Source organism: Herpailurus yagouaroundi, unplaced genomic scaffold, assembly GCF_014898765.1.
Source record: "Herpailurus yagouaroundi ecotype Mexico unplaced genomic scaffold, PumYag 100, whole genome shotgun sequence".
In the NCBI taxonomy this organism is placed as follows: Eukaryota; Metazoa; Chordata; class Mammalia; order Carnivora; family Felidae; genus Herpailurus; species Herpailurus yagouaroundi.
Genome location: NW_024412391.1, coordinates 54,132,192 through 54,151,699, shown reverse-complemented (window position 1 = coordinate 54,151,699; position 19,508 = coordinate 54,132,192). Strand labels below are relative to the sequence as shown.

General features: G+C 35.5%; 1 protein-coding gene across 2 annotated transcripts in view; it reads right to left on the bottom strand.

Moving 5' to 3' along the window:
* Positions 1-4,511: 4,511 nt before the first annotated feature.
* The window catches only part of CRPPA (CDP-L-ribitol pyrophosphorylase A), a 345,176-nt gene continuing 330,179 nt past the window's right edge, over positions 4,512-19,508 (bottom strand). Inside the window, exon 10 of one of the 2 annotated variants that reach the window (XM_040472523.1) lies at positions 4,512-5,895. In XM_040472523.1, the coding sequence (XP_040328457.1) occupies positions 5,791-5,895 (105 nt within the window). In that variant the 3' untranslated portion in view covers positions 4,512-5,790. The remainder of the gene's footprint in view (positions 5,896-19,508) is intronic. The other variant, XM_040472524.1, reaches the window with a different exon arrangement.

The following is a 19,508-nucleotide window of genomic DNA, read 5'->3' as shown; positions in this document are numbered from 1 at the left end:
GAAGTAGACTCAGAAATTCTGGATTCCCAAACTCAGTTTGGCTTTCAGTGTGTGGAGTGATCAGGAGGCCTTAATCTCTGCATATGCCTTTTTGCAACTGTCACAACACAAGGCTGATACAGACCTACCTCAAAGAGACCCTGCAAAGATTAATTAAGGTTAAACTGGCAAAAAAAAAAAAAAAAATAATAATAATGCATTTGACAAGTCAAGCTTTATCCATGCTGCTAAATAGACCCATATGTTTTTAAGAACTGCTCAGAGTATTTGGTAGTATCTTCAACTAAGCAGAGAATATATTTACATAATGCATTTCATCTGTGAAGCCATTTTTAAAAATCAAAGATTCCAGTATTTCAGATGGTAAGAGAAAACAATCTGGCTCTGCTCAGGTCTACCTCATTATACGGAGCACCATTCACCCCAAAAACTGCCCATCAAGCAAATACTGACATATGTGCTTAGGGCTGTCTAATGGCCAGGGAAGACTTCATACTTCGTCATGCCTTGGCATTTCTCTAGACTTTCCTTTCTCCTATAAACATGATGAATGGATTTCTACTTCTCTTTTTATGTCTTCTCATGTTGCTGAGGCACAAATGGCTATATTCACCTCTGGGTCATCAGGAAAGTACTTCTGCTTTTTCGTTATTCAAGTGTATCTGACATCCACTAGGAAATTCCTACAACTTTAGAGCCCTCAGAGATGGCATTGATAGTAATTGTACATCAGTATTAGTCTTTGTAAATTTTAATGGCACAGGCAGACACAGTGATGTTCCAAAGCATGTTCATGTGTTGGGGGTGATGATGGGCAAAGGAAAAGAAGAGTATAGAAATACCGAAAGACAATGGGACTTAGCTTTTTCACCTCTTATTAAAGAAGACTCTTTTGAGAGTCTTTTTTTTTTTAATTTTTTTTTCAACATTTATTTATTTTTGGGACAGAGAGAGACAGAGCATGAACGGGGGAGGCGCAGAGAGAGAGGGAGACACAGAATCCGAAACAGGCTCCAGGCTCTGAGCTGTCAGCCCAGAGCCCGACGCGGGGCTCGAACCCACGGACCGCGAGATCGTGACCTGGCTGAAGTCGGACGCCTAGCCGACTGCGCCACCCAGGCGCCCCGAGAGTCATTCTTTAACAGATCTTAAAGTATTATGTTTTTGTAATATTGCATGCCATTGTGTTTAGGAATATGAGCTCTAAAGTGAGAAAGCCCTTTGTGAACCTCATTTCTCCCACATGCTGCTTGGGTGACTCTTACTCTCAAGAAGTTATTTGAAATGTATATGCCTTGGTTTCTTCATTTTTTAAAACAGAGATTGGTACACAACCTGGCACATAAAGTTATTATGAAGAAAAAAAAAAAGATACATGCAAAGCACTAAGAACAATTTCTAGAACATAGCACTCATTCAATAAATGTTAGTTATTTTTATTATTATTTTAAATGCCTATATTTCGGGGCGCCTGGGTGGCGCAGTCGGTTAGGCGTCCGACTTCAGCCAGGTCACGATCTCGCGGTCCGTGGGTTCGAGCCCGGCGTCAGGCTCTGGGCTGATGGCTCGGAGCCTGGAGCCTGTTTCCGATTCTGTGTCTCCCTCTCTCTCTGCCCCTCCCCCGTTCATGCTCTGTCTCTCTCTGTCCCAAAAATAAATAAAAACGTTGAAAAAAAAAATTAAAAAAAAAAATAAATAAATGCCTATATTTCAATTCAGTATCATTTTAGGCCCAAGAAAGTTTAACTTCCTTTGTAAACTTTACTAAAACTTTCAGGTCTGTTTTTCTTTTAGTAACTATTAAATAGGGAGGAAGAAACCCTCAGGACCTTCTAGTACTTTGGGACCAACATTTCTCCTCACAAGCATTCTACTTAGCAAAATGTGTGTCTGTAGATATATCCTAGATTTGTGAGGACAAACATACTGATGCACTGCCACAGATGTTCTTTCCTTGGTTACCACTTGGGGTGCAATAAAAAGTTTCAAAACATAGTATTAGCAAACAACACTGAGCGTTGCTTTAGCTCACCTGTCTGGTGGAGGTCACCTGAACTGGCCTGGGGAACCCTGCTGCTCTCAGCCGGGCCTCTTCATCCATTTGTTGATTATCTGGACATCAGCTGATCTGGGCTTTTGTTTTCCTTTGGAGACACCAGGCCAGGTAGGACATGTTCATCTCATGGTGGGAGCAAGAGAGGAACGGAGCAAGTGGCAACATGCAAAGTCTCTTAAGTCTAGTCTCAAGCATACACAAGCCACTTGTGCCTCACTCTGCTGGTCAGAGCAGCTTACACGGTGAATCCCAAAGTCAAGGTGTGCACATATATTCCTCCTATGGAAGCTAAGTGGAAAGAAAGAATATTTCTGAACCAAATTCAATTCACTACCCCCATGCAGACACTGTTAAGTAATCACAGTACTCCGTTCCACTGTGACTGAATATAGCTTTTATATTCTCAGCAGCCATTTTAATTGCTAGGAAACCTGCTAAATATGAGGGAAAGAAGAAAAAAAAAAACCTGAGACTTCAGATTTTGCACATTTTTAATATATTTTACAGAATAATAAATCTGGATCTCAAATTCTATAAAATAAAACATCACTGTTATTTTCTGAGAGTAAATGTTATATTTATTCAATTGTAATTGAGTTAGTTTTAAAAATATGTATATATACACTAAATATCAATGATAACTGCCATTGGATATTAAAATACCAACCACTTAATTATCAAACACATATTTTGCTTTATAAAGAGAATATATTGAAAATCTTGAATAGTGTGTTGCTGTCATTTAAAAAAATATGTACATTTTTCACAATTTTGAAACTAAAAATGTACAAGAACATATAAAATGGTACAGTACCCCAGGCACCTCACACAGCCAGTTCTGACTTATTTTAAACCATACTAATAAAGCCCAACATGATAAGTATTTTTCATTTATTCTGTTTATTTTTGAATTAAACTTTTAAAATTCAATCTTTCTTCATCAAAATGGCTTTAACACTTAAACTATTACTTATTTTTCCTTGGCCTAAGTAGTTTCAATATTAAAAGGAAATAAAATTTGAAGATTTAATATAAGAAAATGTTTTACTGCATTGTAATTTTTATAAAATGATCATTGTATTTATACATAGTAAAGTTTTATAGTGCTAAAGATCCAGTATGAAAGTATAAATTTACCTGTTGAGCCAATGCAAATCGCTTAAAGTGACCACAGAAAGAATGGCTCTGAGTGGAATACAGAAGTCTAATTCTTACCTGTAAATTCATATACTTGCAACAAGTTATCTCTCAAACTGAGCGGTTTTAAAAAATTTATACCTCTTACCAGTATGTCATTAACCAAACCATTGAACACACTGTTAAATTCTTTAAAAGGCTAATTAAATTGCACTCAATTAGCAAACATTTAGAAAAAAGAGTCTTTCCACAGAACTTTCCACAGGTAGAGGACAATGCACACCCCTGAAGCATAAATTACTATTATTTTTAACGATATTTGGGAAAATAAAGTGAAAAAAAGACAGTTCCCATGAAAGTAATTAAGTTTACAGAAGCAGTGATGAAAATGTAACTATAAAGTTTGCCTCTGGATCTCTTAAACAATAAAAACAATCAGTTTATCTTTCTCTCTTGGCTAATACTTCTCTCCATTCCCTTCACCTCTAGGTATAATTACCAATTAGTCTATGTTGGAAAGATGGCTAGAAAGCCAAAAGCTTCAGGACTTTCCTCTGGTCATTGGGATGATCTGTCCCTCCTTATCCATTCCTCCAATGCACATTTGGAGCCTCTGGCTTACTTCCCATAGCTTTTCGGCTGGATGTCCTTTGCCAGCAATATGATTAAACAGGGAGATGAGCTTGAAACTTACTATGAGTGGTCCTGAGTTTAATCCCTACTTTTTGTCACTACGCAGCCCCATGGCTGTGGACAAGGCAGTTAAAGATCCCTGAACCTCCAGTTCCATCTAAGCAGTCAAGGATGTGAGAAGACTTCTTTAAATTATTTTCAAAGCTGTGAATCACTTTATAAACTGTAAAGAAAAAGATTGAATGCTATGATAAGGTGATGATGATGATGGTAATTATTTCATGCACAATTTAATATTAACTAAAACTTCATTACACTATTCCAATTGCCTAGGGTAAACTCACAGTCATTGCTCCTAGATAAATTTTCATCTTGCATAACAGTCCATAAATAAGTTGGAATCTAAGGTAACTTAACTAGCACTCAATCGATAGAATAGTTTTGCTGTGTCATAGATAGTCCGATTCTTGCCTTTTACTCAAAGGCACTTTCTCTTTAAAACCCTGATAACATTTCCCTATTTGCCTTTATAAGCACTTCCAAGTTCTTAAAACATTTTCACCTGAAGACTTAAAAAGGTGCAGATGTGAACCTTTCGCAACACAGCCAACCCACCACCTTAACAATGACATAGGCATTCTAACCAAAAATCTACACATTATCCATATATTTTCATCCTCAAGAATTTGAATTATATCATTTATTTTATATTTCTTAACATCCCTAGAGAGAGAGGAAAAAAGTGGCAAGCCCAGAAATTTACATCCAAGCTACACTGAAACAATACATTTCATTTAAGAGAATGAATTATAGTAATAACTCCAGGTCCATTATATTCTACTATTACTGAAATGTAAAACATCAACTCTCCCACCAAAATAGATCCTTGAGAAAAATAGAGAAAATCATCCAACTTGTTAAGAAGAAATTCCTTAAGGTAGGTATTTCACAGTCGATCTTCAACTGATAACATCTCCTGCAGCTTTTATAGTTTCCACATGTAACCTAAGTCTTGGAATCTGATCTAATGTGTTTTATAAAGTAAATGTAAATATAGAATAAAAGTTATCTCTAATGATTGGATGTACATAATTGTAAAATTTAGTTTTAGGGAAAATCATTTACACATTTAAGGTGTATATACCACGGGAAATTTGAAAGATTGAAAACTTGATTTTAAACAACAGCAGTATCTGTATCAAAAAATAATTTAATTCTTGAAGATGCAATGACTCCCTCCTTTTCAAAAAAGACTAATTTGGGATTGACCAAAATAATTTCACTTTCATGGGGATTTCCAGTCTTCTTTTAAATGTATCCAGAAAAATCAGAGACCATTCAAAGTAAGTCAAAATTATTTTTCATAAACCAAGGAAAACATACAATTTCAAAATGGAAAGTAGGAGAGGATTACATCTTCTTTATGGACCTAGAGTAATGTGGGCCCAACGGTGAAAATATCTCAACCAGAGTTCCCTGTTATCTCCTCTTTTATTTTTTAAGGTGTGGAAAATTAGAATACAGGTCAAAATATCACAAGGAAAGAGGACAATTTTAATATTAAGAATATTTCTAAGTCGTATCTTTTAGTATCAAGACAATGTGATTTGCTAATTAACACAGAGATAAGATCATGGTTGTTTTCTGAATTCTCATTTCAAGGATGATTAGCTCAGCCATCATTATTTCTATTCAATCTTTTATGCTTTTGTGCAAAGATTATGTGAAAGCAATTACTTTCCATTTATTTTCTGATTCGATTTATATTTGACATGCACAAAAGTATATTTTTATTTCACAGATATAAACAATGATCCACTTTTTTAACCCAAACATCACATCCCATCAATTATGAGACATAAAAGACAATATAAACATGCCACTACATATAATAGGGAGGGAGCACAGCAGAGATACCTAGATAAATGTTTCTAAAACCCAATAAGTAATTATCTCTGTGTTCTTCATGCTACCAGGAGCTGACCAACAAGTCCAGAATTTCTTTCTTTGATTAAGGTGGCAATAATCGTAGCACCTTGCCTTAAACTTTCCTGTAGCTTCTGCTCGTCCTAAAAAAATAAAAAAAAATAAAAAAGAAGATAATAATTTTTAATAAGATGTCACACATTAAATTTAATAGTTACTTCAAGTTTTTTTTTAATATTTCTTCATTTTTACTTTTTCCATCAGCTTTATAGAGACATAACTGACAGATAACATTGTATAAGTTTAAGGTGTACAATGTAATGATATAATATACATATAAATTATGAAATGATTACTACAAGAAACTTAATCCATCACCTCATACAGCTACCACTAACTACAAGGGTAGTGAAACATTTAAGACCTACTCTCTTAGCAACTTTCAAGCATAAAATATTTACCTATAGGCACCATGTTATACATTAAATCCCCAGAACCTATTTACTTATAAGTAAAGTTTGTACTGTTTGATCAACATCTCCCCATCTCCTCCCCACTCAGCTGCTGATAACCACTATTCTACTGTTTTTATGAGCCACTCTTCAAGGTATGCTGCTCTCTAGAGTAGGCATTTATGGAACTCAGGCCACAGCCACTGGTATATACTTGGTCCCTCAAATAAAGAAGAAATTAAAAAAAAAAATTTAAGGTATATATATTTTTGAGAGAGAGAGACAGAGCATAAGCCAGGAGGAGCAGAGAGAGAAGGAGACACAGAATCTGAAGCAGGCTCCAGGATCTGAGATGTCAGTGTCAGAGCCTGACACAGGGCTTGAACCCATGAACCATGAAATCATGTTCTGAGCCCAAATCAGAGGGTTAACTGACTGAGCCACCCGGTGCCCCCAAGGAGAAATGCTTTTGCAAGCACTTTTCATTATATGCAAAAAGTATCCGCTGAAGATACCAAGAAAACTCTGACACAGTTTCAAATGTTAACAGTATGAAACAAAAGATTTTCCCTTAATCCAATATCTGACCAACTTTGGCTCATCACTCAAGTGTGAATAGTTCATCAATGATGCAAACCTTTCCTTCATCTTGTTTCTGAGTGTTCTCCAACAACAGACTTTGTTATAAACTGTGAATACTGGTTGGGAGGAAAAATAAAAACGGCTTGTTGTTTGTGAAGTAAGGATCAGGCAAATTAGTGAAATGAGTTTCTCACAAGTTGCTAAAATGTGGTTTTGCCTTTGAAATCATACTGCCTATGAATATATGTTTACTCTAATGATTTACTCTTCTTGAGGGGAAGAAGGGATGATAGTATGAAGGGGAAAAGAAAGTCAAAAGAGAGATAATATCTTTAAAAAGATTTTTGTTATTAATTGCACTAGGTTCAAAAAGAAGGACCTGGTAACCAACCTCTAAATGTGGGCATCATCCTTAACGCCTTTTCCTTCCCCCCCCCCATGTTTATTTATTTGTTTTTGAGAGAGAGGAGTGAGCAGAGGAGGGGAAGAGAGAGAGGGAGAAAGAATCCCAAGCACACTCCATGCTGTCAGCACAGAGCCCAACGTGGGGCTCAAACTCAGGAACCGTAAGATCATGACCTGAGCCGAAACCAAGAGTCCAACACTTAACCAACTGAGCCACCCAGGCATCCCTTTAATGCCTTTTCCTAATGTTCAGTGTAGCAAAGTACCTCCTGCTTCTACCTCCTTGGTGTTTTTTTCAATCCATACAAGCCATTCAAAGCCCTGCTGCCAGCAAAACATCTCTGTCCTGAATTACTGCAGCAATTTCACCAACAGTCTCTTTCAAGTCTTGTCCTCTTCCACCCTGTTTCCCACACAGGAATCAAAACACTTAATGTAAAGTACAGATCTGCTCACCTCACTACACTGCCTAAAATCCTTTCAAGGCCACCTTTTGAACTTCAGGATCAAGTCAGAACCCTTTACCTCTTTACCCTTCCATCCTCTTCCTGCCTTTCCCTTATGATCACTAAATTCTCCCAGCCACACAGAACTGCTTACGATTGCCCAAACAAGCTCTTTTTCTAGCCTTTCCCCCCTTTGCACCAGTTAATGCCTTTGCCAGAAAAGCTATCCCACTCCCTTTCAAGTGTGGCTGACCATGGTTACTCTTTATAGTTCGACCCAGTTTTCAATGGTTACAATCTACCCTAACTCCTGCCCTCCAGCCAGGTTGGGTGAGGTGAATCTGTTTCCACAGCTATGAATTCCTCTGGTACACTGAGTTTGCAATAGCCTTTTGAGTTAACCATCTATCTCTTCCACCAGATGATGAGTTTCTTGATATAAAGAATTTTTCATTTTCTTTCTGAATACGGAACACTTAGTTCAATGCCTAACACATGGTAGCACTCCACAAATTATAATGAATTCAAATCACAGGAGGCTATATGATAGAGAAACCATCACCCTCTCAGTTTAACTCATTTGTTAATAACAGTGACCACTTTTGGGTTACTTTGTTGACTTCTATTTTCACATTTAGCAGGAAGCCTGGCAATGACACAAAGAATATAATCAAAACCTTTCTACTATCACACCTTCACCAGCTCAGAGATCCAAGGTTCCTCACTTATGAGGATGTTGGTGAGAGACCACCTCTGCATAAGCTCCTCTTTTCCATCAGTTTGCCTGATTGTGTTCGAAAGGGGGGAGCTGGGGAAAACCCACAAAGGGGTAAATGGTCAGTACTTTGCATCTTGCAAGCGAGGTTTTTTTTTTTAAAGATTTTTAAAATTAATTATTATTTCTTAGAGAGGGAGCACACAAGTGGGGTAGGGGCAGAGAGACAGAGACAGAGTGAGAAAGGGAGAACCTCAGGCAGGCTCTGCACTGTCAGCACAGAGCCTGATGTGGTGCTTGAACTCGTGAACAGTTAGATCACAACCTGAGCTGAAGTCAGACGTTTAACCCAGTGAGTCACCCAGGTGACCCTCAAGTGAGTTTTTTTTTTAATTTTTTTTTTAACGTTTATTTTTGAGACAGAGAGAGAGCATGAATGGGGGAGGGGCAGAGAGAGAGGAAGACACAGAATCTGAAACAGGCTCCAGGCTCTGAGCTGTCAGCCCAGAGCCCGACACGGGGCTGGAACTCATAGACCACGAGATCCTGACCTGAGCTGAAGTCGGATGCTTAACCGACTGAGCCACCCAGGCGCCCCTCAAGTGAGTTTAATGACATTTCAATATTGGATTTCAAATGCTGTACAGGTTTCCTGAAAATCACATATTAAGAAATCATTCTAAAGCCATACATGTTTATGCTTAAAATGTTATTCATTTATAAATACACAGAATACTCTAAAACTGAACAAAATACAAATTAACTATAAATATGTATTTGTCACTCCTTATGATTAATTAATTACAATACTGCACAGTTTATAATACACACCCACACCTGTCTCATTTATTGAGACATACAAAAGATGATGAAAATTAAGTTTCCTCCTCTAAAAATAAACAGAAAAAGACTATCTGAATAGCTTCTATGAAACCAGTTTATACTTGTGATAATGAAAGCCACCAAGTAACAAATGAACAAGGGGAAGAAATCTATTTAAGATCCTAGGGCTACAAAAATCACATTTCTTTATCTTAGAATAAGGCTTCTATCCTCATTTTATAGTCCCATAACTTACACATTTTTAAACAATGAATTTAAGTAAGAATGCTCTTTTAAAGGTTAATTTATTTGTGCCATCTTTATAGGCATCATTTAGAACGATTTTAATTCAGTGAGAAGAAACTATATTATTCTATTGTTTTCCCTCCTGAGCTTACTTTATTCCTGAAAAATAGAGAAATTTAAAAAGTGATTAAACAAGATGCTGAGACACACCTATAATCAGAAAATTCTAGTATGTACAAAAGCAGATATTCAAATAATGTGTGGATTTCAAACTCATCTCAAAATTTCTTACCTCTATAAAAGTATTGCTAATGTAGTTTTGAAAAAATGCAAATTCACATAGATATTTTTTTTGAGAGTGAGAGAGAGAGAGGGTGTAAATAGTGAGGGGCAGAGGGGGAGAGAGGAAAGTGGCACTCACCGGGGGTTTGTGTTTTATCCAAAGTGGGGCTCGAGCTCCTTGAACCCATAAACCATGACATCATGACCCGAGCCGAAGTCAGATGATTAATGGCTGAGTCACCCAGGTGCCCTGGCTGAGATCTTTAAAAAAGCATTTCTTGCTGCCAGGGGATATGCAAACCAGTGTTTTTAACCCTTGGGGGGGGGGAACACAGGGGCCTTACAGGTGGTCATTTTATTATCATTCTCTCTCTCTCTCTCTCTCTCTCTCTCTCTCTCTCTCTCACACACACACACACACACACATGTATATGTATACATATGTGCATTCCCTTGTGTATACCAGGTATTATATAATAAAAATGTTTAATGTTAAAACTAAGCAAATTCAACATAAATACTGAAAACTCCTGTTGATAGTGCACACTCTTGGTATGATATAACGAAATGGCATTTACTGCTGTGGTCTTCCTCCCCAAAACCCATAAGCCCAGTCTAATCATGAGAAAACATTACGTACAAACAAAAGAGGGCATCCTACAATATATCTGACCAGTCCTCCTCAAAATTGTGAAGTTTATCAAAACACAAGTCTGAGAAACTGTCATCGCCAAGAGGAGCCTAAAGAGACATGACAACAAAAAGTAATAAAATATCCTGTAATAAGAAAATACACTAAGTAAAACTAAGGATATGTGAATGAACTATGGATTTTAGCAGTTAAAAATAGGGGAACCTGGGTGCAGGGCATGTATGTTCAATTTAAAAATATTTCTCGATTTATGTGCCAGAATTAGAAACCTTGAATTACAAAGGTAACTTGTGCACACCAGCCCATTTGTACATTCCTTAAATAAAATACACTATTCTTTTTTTTTTTTCAACGTTTATTTATTTTTGGGACAGAGAGAGACAGAGCATGAAAGGGGGAAGGGCAGAGAGAGAGGGAGTCACAGAATCGGAAACAGGCTCCAGGCTCTGAGCCATCAGCCCAGAGCCCAACGCGGGGCTCGAACTCACGGACCGCGAGATCGTGACCTGGCTGAAGTCGGACGCCTAACCGACTGCGCCACCCAGGCGCCCCAATACACTATTCTTTTAATAAATTATGCAACTGATAAGGGCACCAACTCTATCATGAGTCCGCTGGTACTAAAATACAGGCTTTACAATATTCAAGTGATTTTTAGCAAATTATGTAGTTTCATAGTTCTTTTTTTTTTTCATCTAAAACAGAGATAACAATATTAGCTACATCACAGCTTGTCTGTGGGGACTACATCAGACACCCGTAAACCACAGACTTAGGTAAATATCCATTCATAATAACTATTAGAATTATTTTATGGTGTGCGCTAATTTCACACATGACAGAGGGGCTGATATCACCCTCTGATCATATGTGACAGTTTAATCTGATGATCTACCATATGTAAAAATACTGTTGCAGGTCTTGGACAGTCACCTCTCTATGTCTACAACCCTTGAAAGACAAGCCTATTAGCTAACATTCACCCCTGCTATCGTGTTGAGAGATTTTTTCCAAAGTATAAAGTCATACAGAGCCCAAGAAGAGAAGAATGATAATTTCTCAGGCAGAAAAGACACAGATTGCAATTTAGAGTTGTTAAGGTCGTTGGACTTCTGCAGGCAAAGTCCCTGGGAGTGGGGACTTGAGAGAAGTTCTAAAAATCTGCTAAAAATTCCTTGATTCCTTGGCCAGCTTTTAAACTGGGCTTACACAGGAAGAAACTCAATGGGGTCTAGCAGAGAATAACTGCTGGAAAGCTGGGGAGCTGAGCAAAAGTTTCAGAGGCTACACCATACTGAGGACAAGAAGGTTAGATCTGAGTTCGGCTAGAATGAAGAGACCTTGGTGAATACCCATGGCTTGCAGTTCAGAGCTCTAAAAGACTATGCGTGAAGCCTGGGAATAAAGACAAAATTGAATTGGACCGGCCCTAACAAAGGTTAAACAGTCTCCAGAAGATCAGGTTGATCTCCCAATAATACAAATGCTTTCCAGAACAAATTTTAATATTCTTTGGAGGAAGATAAAATAAGCTAGAGCGTTTAAAACGTTTTATAACTCAAGTATGGCATATAATAAAATCTTACTAGGTGAGTAAAGAGGCAGAAAGCAAAAAAAGCAGGAAAAAAAACATAAGGGAGAGAAAATGATCCATATATTGGATCCATATATTGCACCATTTTCAGACATGGTCCATATGTTAGAATTGGCCTGAAAGAATTTCAAAATAACTATAATTAATATGTTAAAAAAAGATAGGGAAGAGATGGCAACATTGATGAAAAATGGACATTTTCAACAGAGAATGGGACCTATAATAAAGAATGTTTTACAACTATACGATGTAACACTTGAAACTAATAACTAATTGTAGTGGTTTAATATGAGATGGGCAGGGCTGATGATCCTGAGGGCAGATTAAAATAAATACATACATATCCCAACCAAAGCACAGAGAGAGAAATGGTGAATTGTTGCTATAATCATCTTAATACCTGTGACCAACTACTATTTCACTTCCCTACCGCTTCCTTATCTACTGTTACACCCCAGCGCACCACCAGAAAATTTGTTTGGGACATTTAGAAAATCACCTATGGGTTATCTCAGCAGCCATGTCACCTGGGAATATTCACTACATGAAACTAACAAGCAAAAAAACAGTCAACCCCATTTCTAGACAAGCAGTGCAATGTCATGTACCTAAATGTGCAAAAGATGAGGCTGAAGGTAGTATTGTTACAGCTGGCCCTAAAGGGATGAGAGAATTCGGAGTGTGGTAAGACCACATAAGGCTGGAAAAATGCCTGAAGGAGGTACAAGCAAAGGGTGAGAAAAAGGCAAAAACCGCAGAGCCCAGGATGGACAAGAAATACTGAGGGAACAAGAAATCATGACTAATTTTCATGGTGGCATATCACTGTGAGAGGCTAGACCTTGCAAAGATATTGCAAGAAAAGTGAGTACCCAAACTCCCCCCTACACACACACACACACACATAAATAAAATTACCAAAATTACATTTATCAACAGTTCATATACTATCTGTAATTCTAGTAATTTCCAGGCTTTAGGTTTACCTTAATTTCTACTCACAAGTCATAAAGAGCATAAACTGTAAACACGGCACACCAATTTTTACATTCTCACACATAAAAATCAAAAGCATACATTTCGTGAGTTTAAAGAAAAACAGGAGAGTATTTAATGATACAAAATGTGTTAAAGTTTGTGTTAAATCTAAATTATTGTCATAATCGTAAGTACTTCTTTTATCTTGCTCACTTCATAGCAATGTAAAATTTTTGAGAAAAATCATAAAAATTGCCAATTCTAACCTGTCATAAAACAATAAAAACATAACTTTTAGCTAAAAAATACAGCATTTACTTTCTTTGGTTACAAATGTATTTAAACAAAAAATTGGAAGCCAGAAAGAAAGGAAATAAAGAATACAGTGGTCTGATTTCTTGAAATACTAGAGGGGAAAATAGCAAAAAATTAACAACAGTTCTTTTTGGATGATGGATTTATGGCTATTCTTATTTCTTCAGTGTGTTTTATTTTCAAAATTTCCAAACAGAACACAACTTACTCTTCTAGTAAGTAGAGTAAGTTGTTCTAATATTTAGTTTCAAGACTGTTTAAATCCTGGTAACTAAATTTGATTTGTTATCACATAAAGTCAATAATATAGAACACTGTCCAAATTTCCAGGAAATATTTATCTTCATAAAAAATCTTAAAAATCTATATGAACACTTTTTGTTTGAATATTTTTGTCTTCATTAGATAGTCCAAGAAAGAATTATGTTAATAAATCACAAGGCCTTAGCTTTCCACTGACATAGAGCTTAAGAAAAATATCTTGGACATCACATGAAAGGAAACAACAAAAATTTTGTCCTTAATTTTATTCAATACATTAACAATTGTTCATTGAGATCCTGGATAGTTTACCATGCTTTTTCATATTAGGAAGAACATTAGATGAAATATCAACATATAATAGCTATTTTTAATTTCATATACTCTCAAACTGAATTATTTGGGATTAAAATTCATATGGATTTCATATGGACTTCATCTAGAAACATCACATTTAGCTATTTCTTTATCCTTTGTCATTTCAAGATTAAGATGAAATGCCCTATGTTGAGATGAAAGATGCACAGAAGTTGCAATTATTGCCTTAAACACAGAAGGTAATTCTAAATTTACTCCACAGCAATTAAATCAATGGAATGTCAATGGAATCCTGGTCTTTAGTCTGTCTGTATGTAGTTGGTTTCTTTTCCAGTTGATACATAGGTGTCCATATGATGGTTGTGTGTATCTATCAACTTCCATAAAGGAGTAAAGTTTTGGTGCAAAAATTCTCACGGGACTTTGAAGCAGCTGGCAAAATTTGGGAACTCGGGGAAAGTAGGAGGTGTTATTTTCATAGAAGACTGGGAATGACAGGAATGGTTTCATAATTTATAGCAGCTCCTCTTTTCCCTCCTCCGTATCAGCTACCAGTAGTGCCATTTTCATATAAAGCCTATGTCTTCGAAATTCCTTACTCTCCGAATGTTCCCTTCCATTTTCTCAAGGACAACTTATGGCAGAACCTTTCCCAGTGTACATGAACTCTAAAAACTTTTTAAAAGATTTTTTTTAAACATTAAATTCTATCCCTGTACTACACTGCTCTGAGTCTTTGAATTAAAGAGGCATAAACAAATTTATAGTATGCTGTTAGAACCAAATTTATGTCTATTTTGCAGAATATGTTGTCAAAGAATAGCAGGAAAAGCTATGACATCATTGTTGTCCAAATCTTTACAGACAACCTGAAAGGAAATCTTTTAGAGATACTCATCCTCCCTACACATCACTCCTAAAGAAAACAATGTACTGTGTTAAAAGGAAGACTATAAAGTTAAAATATATGTATATATTAATTTAGGCTTTAGATATGTCACTAGATTACACAGCTCTTTTTGAAGCGTAAGCATTATGTTGCCTCAGCAAATTCCATACCTAAACCCTAATTCAATTTCTATGAGTTACAAAACCATCCTGAAATTCAGGTTGCTCTTATTTTGATATTAATATCCTTCTTCCAGCTATCCTTGTTTTGGTGAACTTATGCAAAATAATATCAAAATGTCAAAACTGTCAAGCACTCCAATTAAAAGCTCACTATAACATACATTTACAGAGAGCGTATACAATATACAAAAATATATCATAAACAATATATAAAATGCTACATTGTTGACTTAAAAATCTTTTAACACTTTTGTTACATTTATAAGATAATATCAAATAAAAAAATTGTATAGATTTTCCTGATATGGAAGGAAAAAAAAATCTAACGGTAACACACTGCCCCCTAGTGGATATGAAGATAAAAGTTTGCTGTGTATACTTTTCCAAAACTTCAGGAAAAAGCAGTCACTTATTGATGAGAGTTTGAGAAAAACAAAACAGTCCTATCCAAATGAAAAGCATTTGTCTCTTGATAATTTGAGTTAAACAGCTGTCTCCTGAAAACCTCGGTAATAAAACAGTATGATATGCACTTGGAGTTACTTATTAACATAATCATCACATAGCAGTTTCAGTCTCCTTTTTTCTTAATGCCTTACCCATACTGTAGGTATTCAATAAGTATCCGTACAAAGAGTTAACTAAGAAAAAATAATCAGTTAACAAAACTCTGGGGTCCACCACTGTTACTTTGCTTAACAGATAAAGATAGGAAAGACCCAAACTTTGCAGTGTTTAGCGCCATAGCACAGGGGGGTAAAACATGGGCAACCAAAAAGCAGATGTCTACTCTGAGAAACAAGCAGTTCATTGTTATGTCAATTATTTCTAGACCTGGGATTTGTCACACTGTCATCCTTTATTTTCTTTTAACATCATTCTTACTATCAATTCCACAGCTTAATAAAGTTGAAATAAATGTTCTCATACACAATGTCCTTTTTAATTAGCAGAATGTTTTGATCCTACACAACTTGCCCAGCAGCCCTGCTAGCTTTCTACTGTGACATCCCTCGCCAGTCACACTCCAACTGCTCAAAGTCTGCATCCGCACCATCCTTTGGCTGGATGCTACAGGGATGCTGGATGCTACCTAGGATGTCTTAACTGGAGTGGTCTAGGATGTCCCAGCTGGCTACTCTTCTTTGCTTTTGGCTACAGCTCTCATCTCACTAGGACACCATTTTCATTATCAAACCCACCTTACTTTCAGCACGTACTTGACATTACAATTTAAATCTCTCCACAAACAACCTAATTAACCTTTCTAACCGTGGTTCTCACTTCTTTACTATACAGAATCCACTTTTGTGGCCATACTGGTATAATCAGCTATTCCTTCTTTAGTAAAATGGTTTCCTCATAATTGTTTTTCTACTTCACATCAATTTTCAAAAACCTGGCTGTGATGACATGCTCTAATGAAATTATCTATTTTAGTGAACATCAGTAATTTACATTATCATTCTCTTATTAGTATTTTTATTAGGTTTCACACATATAAGTCTTATTTTCTTAGCTAAATTGTAGATAGTAAAAGAAAAGTCTCCTAAATTAAGCTATAACATCAAATAAAGTACTATATTCATAGTAGATACTCAATAAATACTTACTAGATCAATTTGCTAATTCTATAAAGATCTGGTCCTATATATGACTATTAAGACATCTCTGAAACATCAAAGTATTTAGATAAAGGATACATCTTTATAGAAATAACCTATTAACAATAAAGTAAGAAAAAAAAAACCCTGCTTTCTGTACTTGAAAATTGGAAAGATGTCAAAGGCTAGAATTTTGTGTTACATGATTCCTCCTACTATGAAAGAGTGCCTAGTTTGGGAGTTAAATCTAAGGGACATTGATAAATTGACATTAATATACCTAAGTCAAGGGGATAAAGCCAGATGATGAGGCAAACATTCTCAGATAGGGTAGGTACATAAGCAGAAAAGCAATATATACTAGACATTGGAGGGAAATGGGTACTGTTTCCAGAACGCATGAGAAATGACAAGGGGGACAGAAAGATTATGCACAAGAGTTTCATCTTGAGTGGAGGTCTAGGTAGAAACACAATTAGTGGGAAAATGTTGATGATTCTCTCAGAGCAGAAAAACTTTAAGTTTTTCCTGTATATTTTAGATTCAAATTTTTAATTACAAACTTAATACAAGGGAAAAACTTAAATGGATCAATGCAAACATATTTTGTTAGTAGCTGTGTGTGTGCGTGTGTGTGTGTGAGAGAGAGAGAGAGAGAGAGAGAGAGAGAGAGAGAGAGAGAGAGAGAGGGAAAGGGGGGGAATTATTGTTGGAATAGTTTTCAGCAGTTAAAAAGAAAAGGATGCATAGTTAATGATCATTAGATTCTTGACTATTGGTTAAATGGGTAAATAGTATCCAAAATCTTCATCCCCAGGTTCCACAGAAAAGTGTTTAACATTGCATTAAAAACTCTATTTTCTTCCAAGAAGCATGCTTTCAATTACAACTTACAAAAAGAGTTGCATCCAGACCAGACTGGTGCTAATTTTTGTCAGTATTAACCAGCAAAAAGTAGATTGGCCAAGCTCCCTCCAAGAATCAGAGCGGAATTATTTCTCAGGAAGAAGCTCACAGATAGTAGAATTGTGCCTCTAAAGCTTCTTCCCAGGGAGGAGAAACAAAAAACCAGATATGCAAAGCAGCATTCTAGGTGGAAATAACTTACTGGAATTATCAGAATTCAATCGCTTTCTGAAATGACACTACTAAGTGAAGACAACAGTAAGATTAAAGAAGATGATTCAATCATAGGATTGGGAACAAAGAAGGAATAATTTTATGTCATAAGGGATTTCATGTAGGTATTAAATAACTGTATTTTGAATTAAAAATCTCATTGGAGGTGACAGATAACCTACTTTTTCTATATAAAACTGAATTCAATAAGTGGAAGTCAAATTTGAAAATGTTTACAACTCAGAAGAATAAAGGACAAAAAATAGTAAAAAGGCATTATATTAAAATATAAAATATATAAATATATATATATAAATATATATAAATATATATAAATATATAAAATATAAAAATATAAAATATAAATATAAAAATATAAATATATATATAAATATATAAAATATAAAAAGGCATTATATTAAAAACTAAATTATATAAGAAAATTGGGGGAGAAAACACAACAGATTATGCAGAAGTTATCATGATGCAGGAAAAAAAAATCCCTTAATTAAGTAAGATAAGGAATTGCAGAAAGGTATCATTTAATGCCTTGAAAAATTAGTGACAACCGTCAAAGAAGCCATATTCAGATGTTACCTTCAAATTTAAATATAAAAATTCAACAGCCTTCAGCAGACAATACAGATTATTTCCAATAAGCAAGAATGTTCATGTGTAACTTTTGTGAAATGCTAAGTATTAAAAGAAAATGGGGTTTAAGGAAAACATTGTTACCATAGAATCCTGACTGTGTTAGAAGAACAAAAAAGGAGGCATTGTGCAATATGCAAGGGCTCTAAAAGGCCAGTTAGTGGAATGTTTCTTTAAAAAGAACTATTTAAAAACTTAACTTATTCAATGATTAAATGAGAAAAAAAGAATAGGGACTCCTTTTAACAACTATTTAAGGAATTTAACTAATACCAGACAGTAAGCTATATATCAAGAAGTAACAGACACATAGTTCTTTACCTCTATGGAATATGTGGTCAGTTAAGTCAAACAAACACATAAACATATTCTAATAACAAGTTATGAAGGAAACAACAGACCCATTTATTAGCAAAATAAAATCAGCTTTAGAATTATCAGGCACAAAACATTTGTAAAACCATATTAAAAAATCCAAATAAATCAACACAGGAACACAAAAATGCGCAAGCAAAACAACATTCTCAAATATGTAGATTTGAAAAATAAAAAAAAAAACAGAACTCATACAAATGAAAAAATTGCTGAATTTAAACAAACAAAACAATTTCAGAGTATGGGTCAGAATAGAGATTAGACCTAACTGAAAAGAGTATTACTGAAACTGAACACAGAGTTGAAGAAATTACTCAAAACTCATATCAGAGATGATAAAGAATAGAAAATATAATAGAAGTTTATGGAATTTGGCAAATAGGACAAAAATGTCCAATATATATTTAATCAGAACCCCAGAAAGGGAGAACAGAGACAATGGGGGGAAATAAAAAATAATTATTGCTAAAAAAACTTCTAGAAGTTATGTACTACATGAATTCATTCATAAGGGAAACCCACTAAATTCCAAGGTTGATAAAAAGGAACACAGACCAATAACAAGGGAACTGTGAAACACCAAATATAAAGAGACAATCAAAAAGCCACTAGAGAGAACAGACCAAGAGAGGATTAACAATAGACTTACAACAGTCTTCCTCACAGCAACAAGGAAGCAAGAACATGATAATGTATTTGTAAAGAGTGCTAAAGACAAAAAGCAAACAGTAACTCCCTCCAAAACAAAACAGAACAAAACAAAAAACTGTTAACCTAGAACACTTATTACTTCCTATCACAAACACTATGTATCAACAATGAAGATAGAATATGGGCTCACTCACTTAAACAAAACCTAAGTTTATTC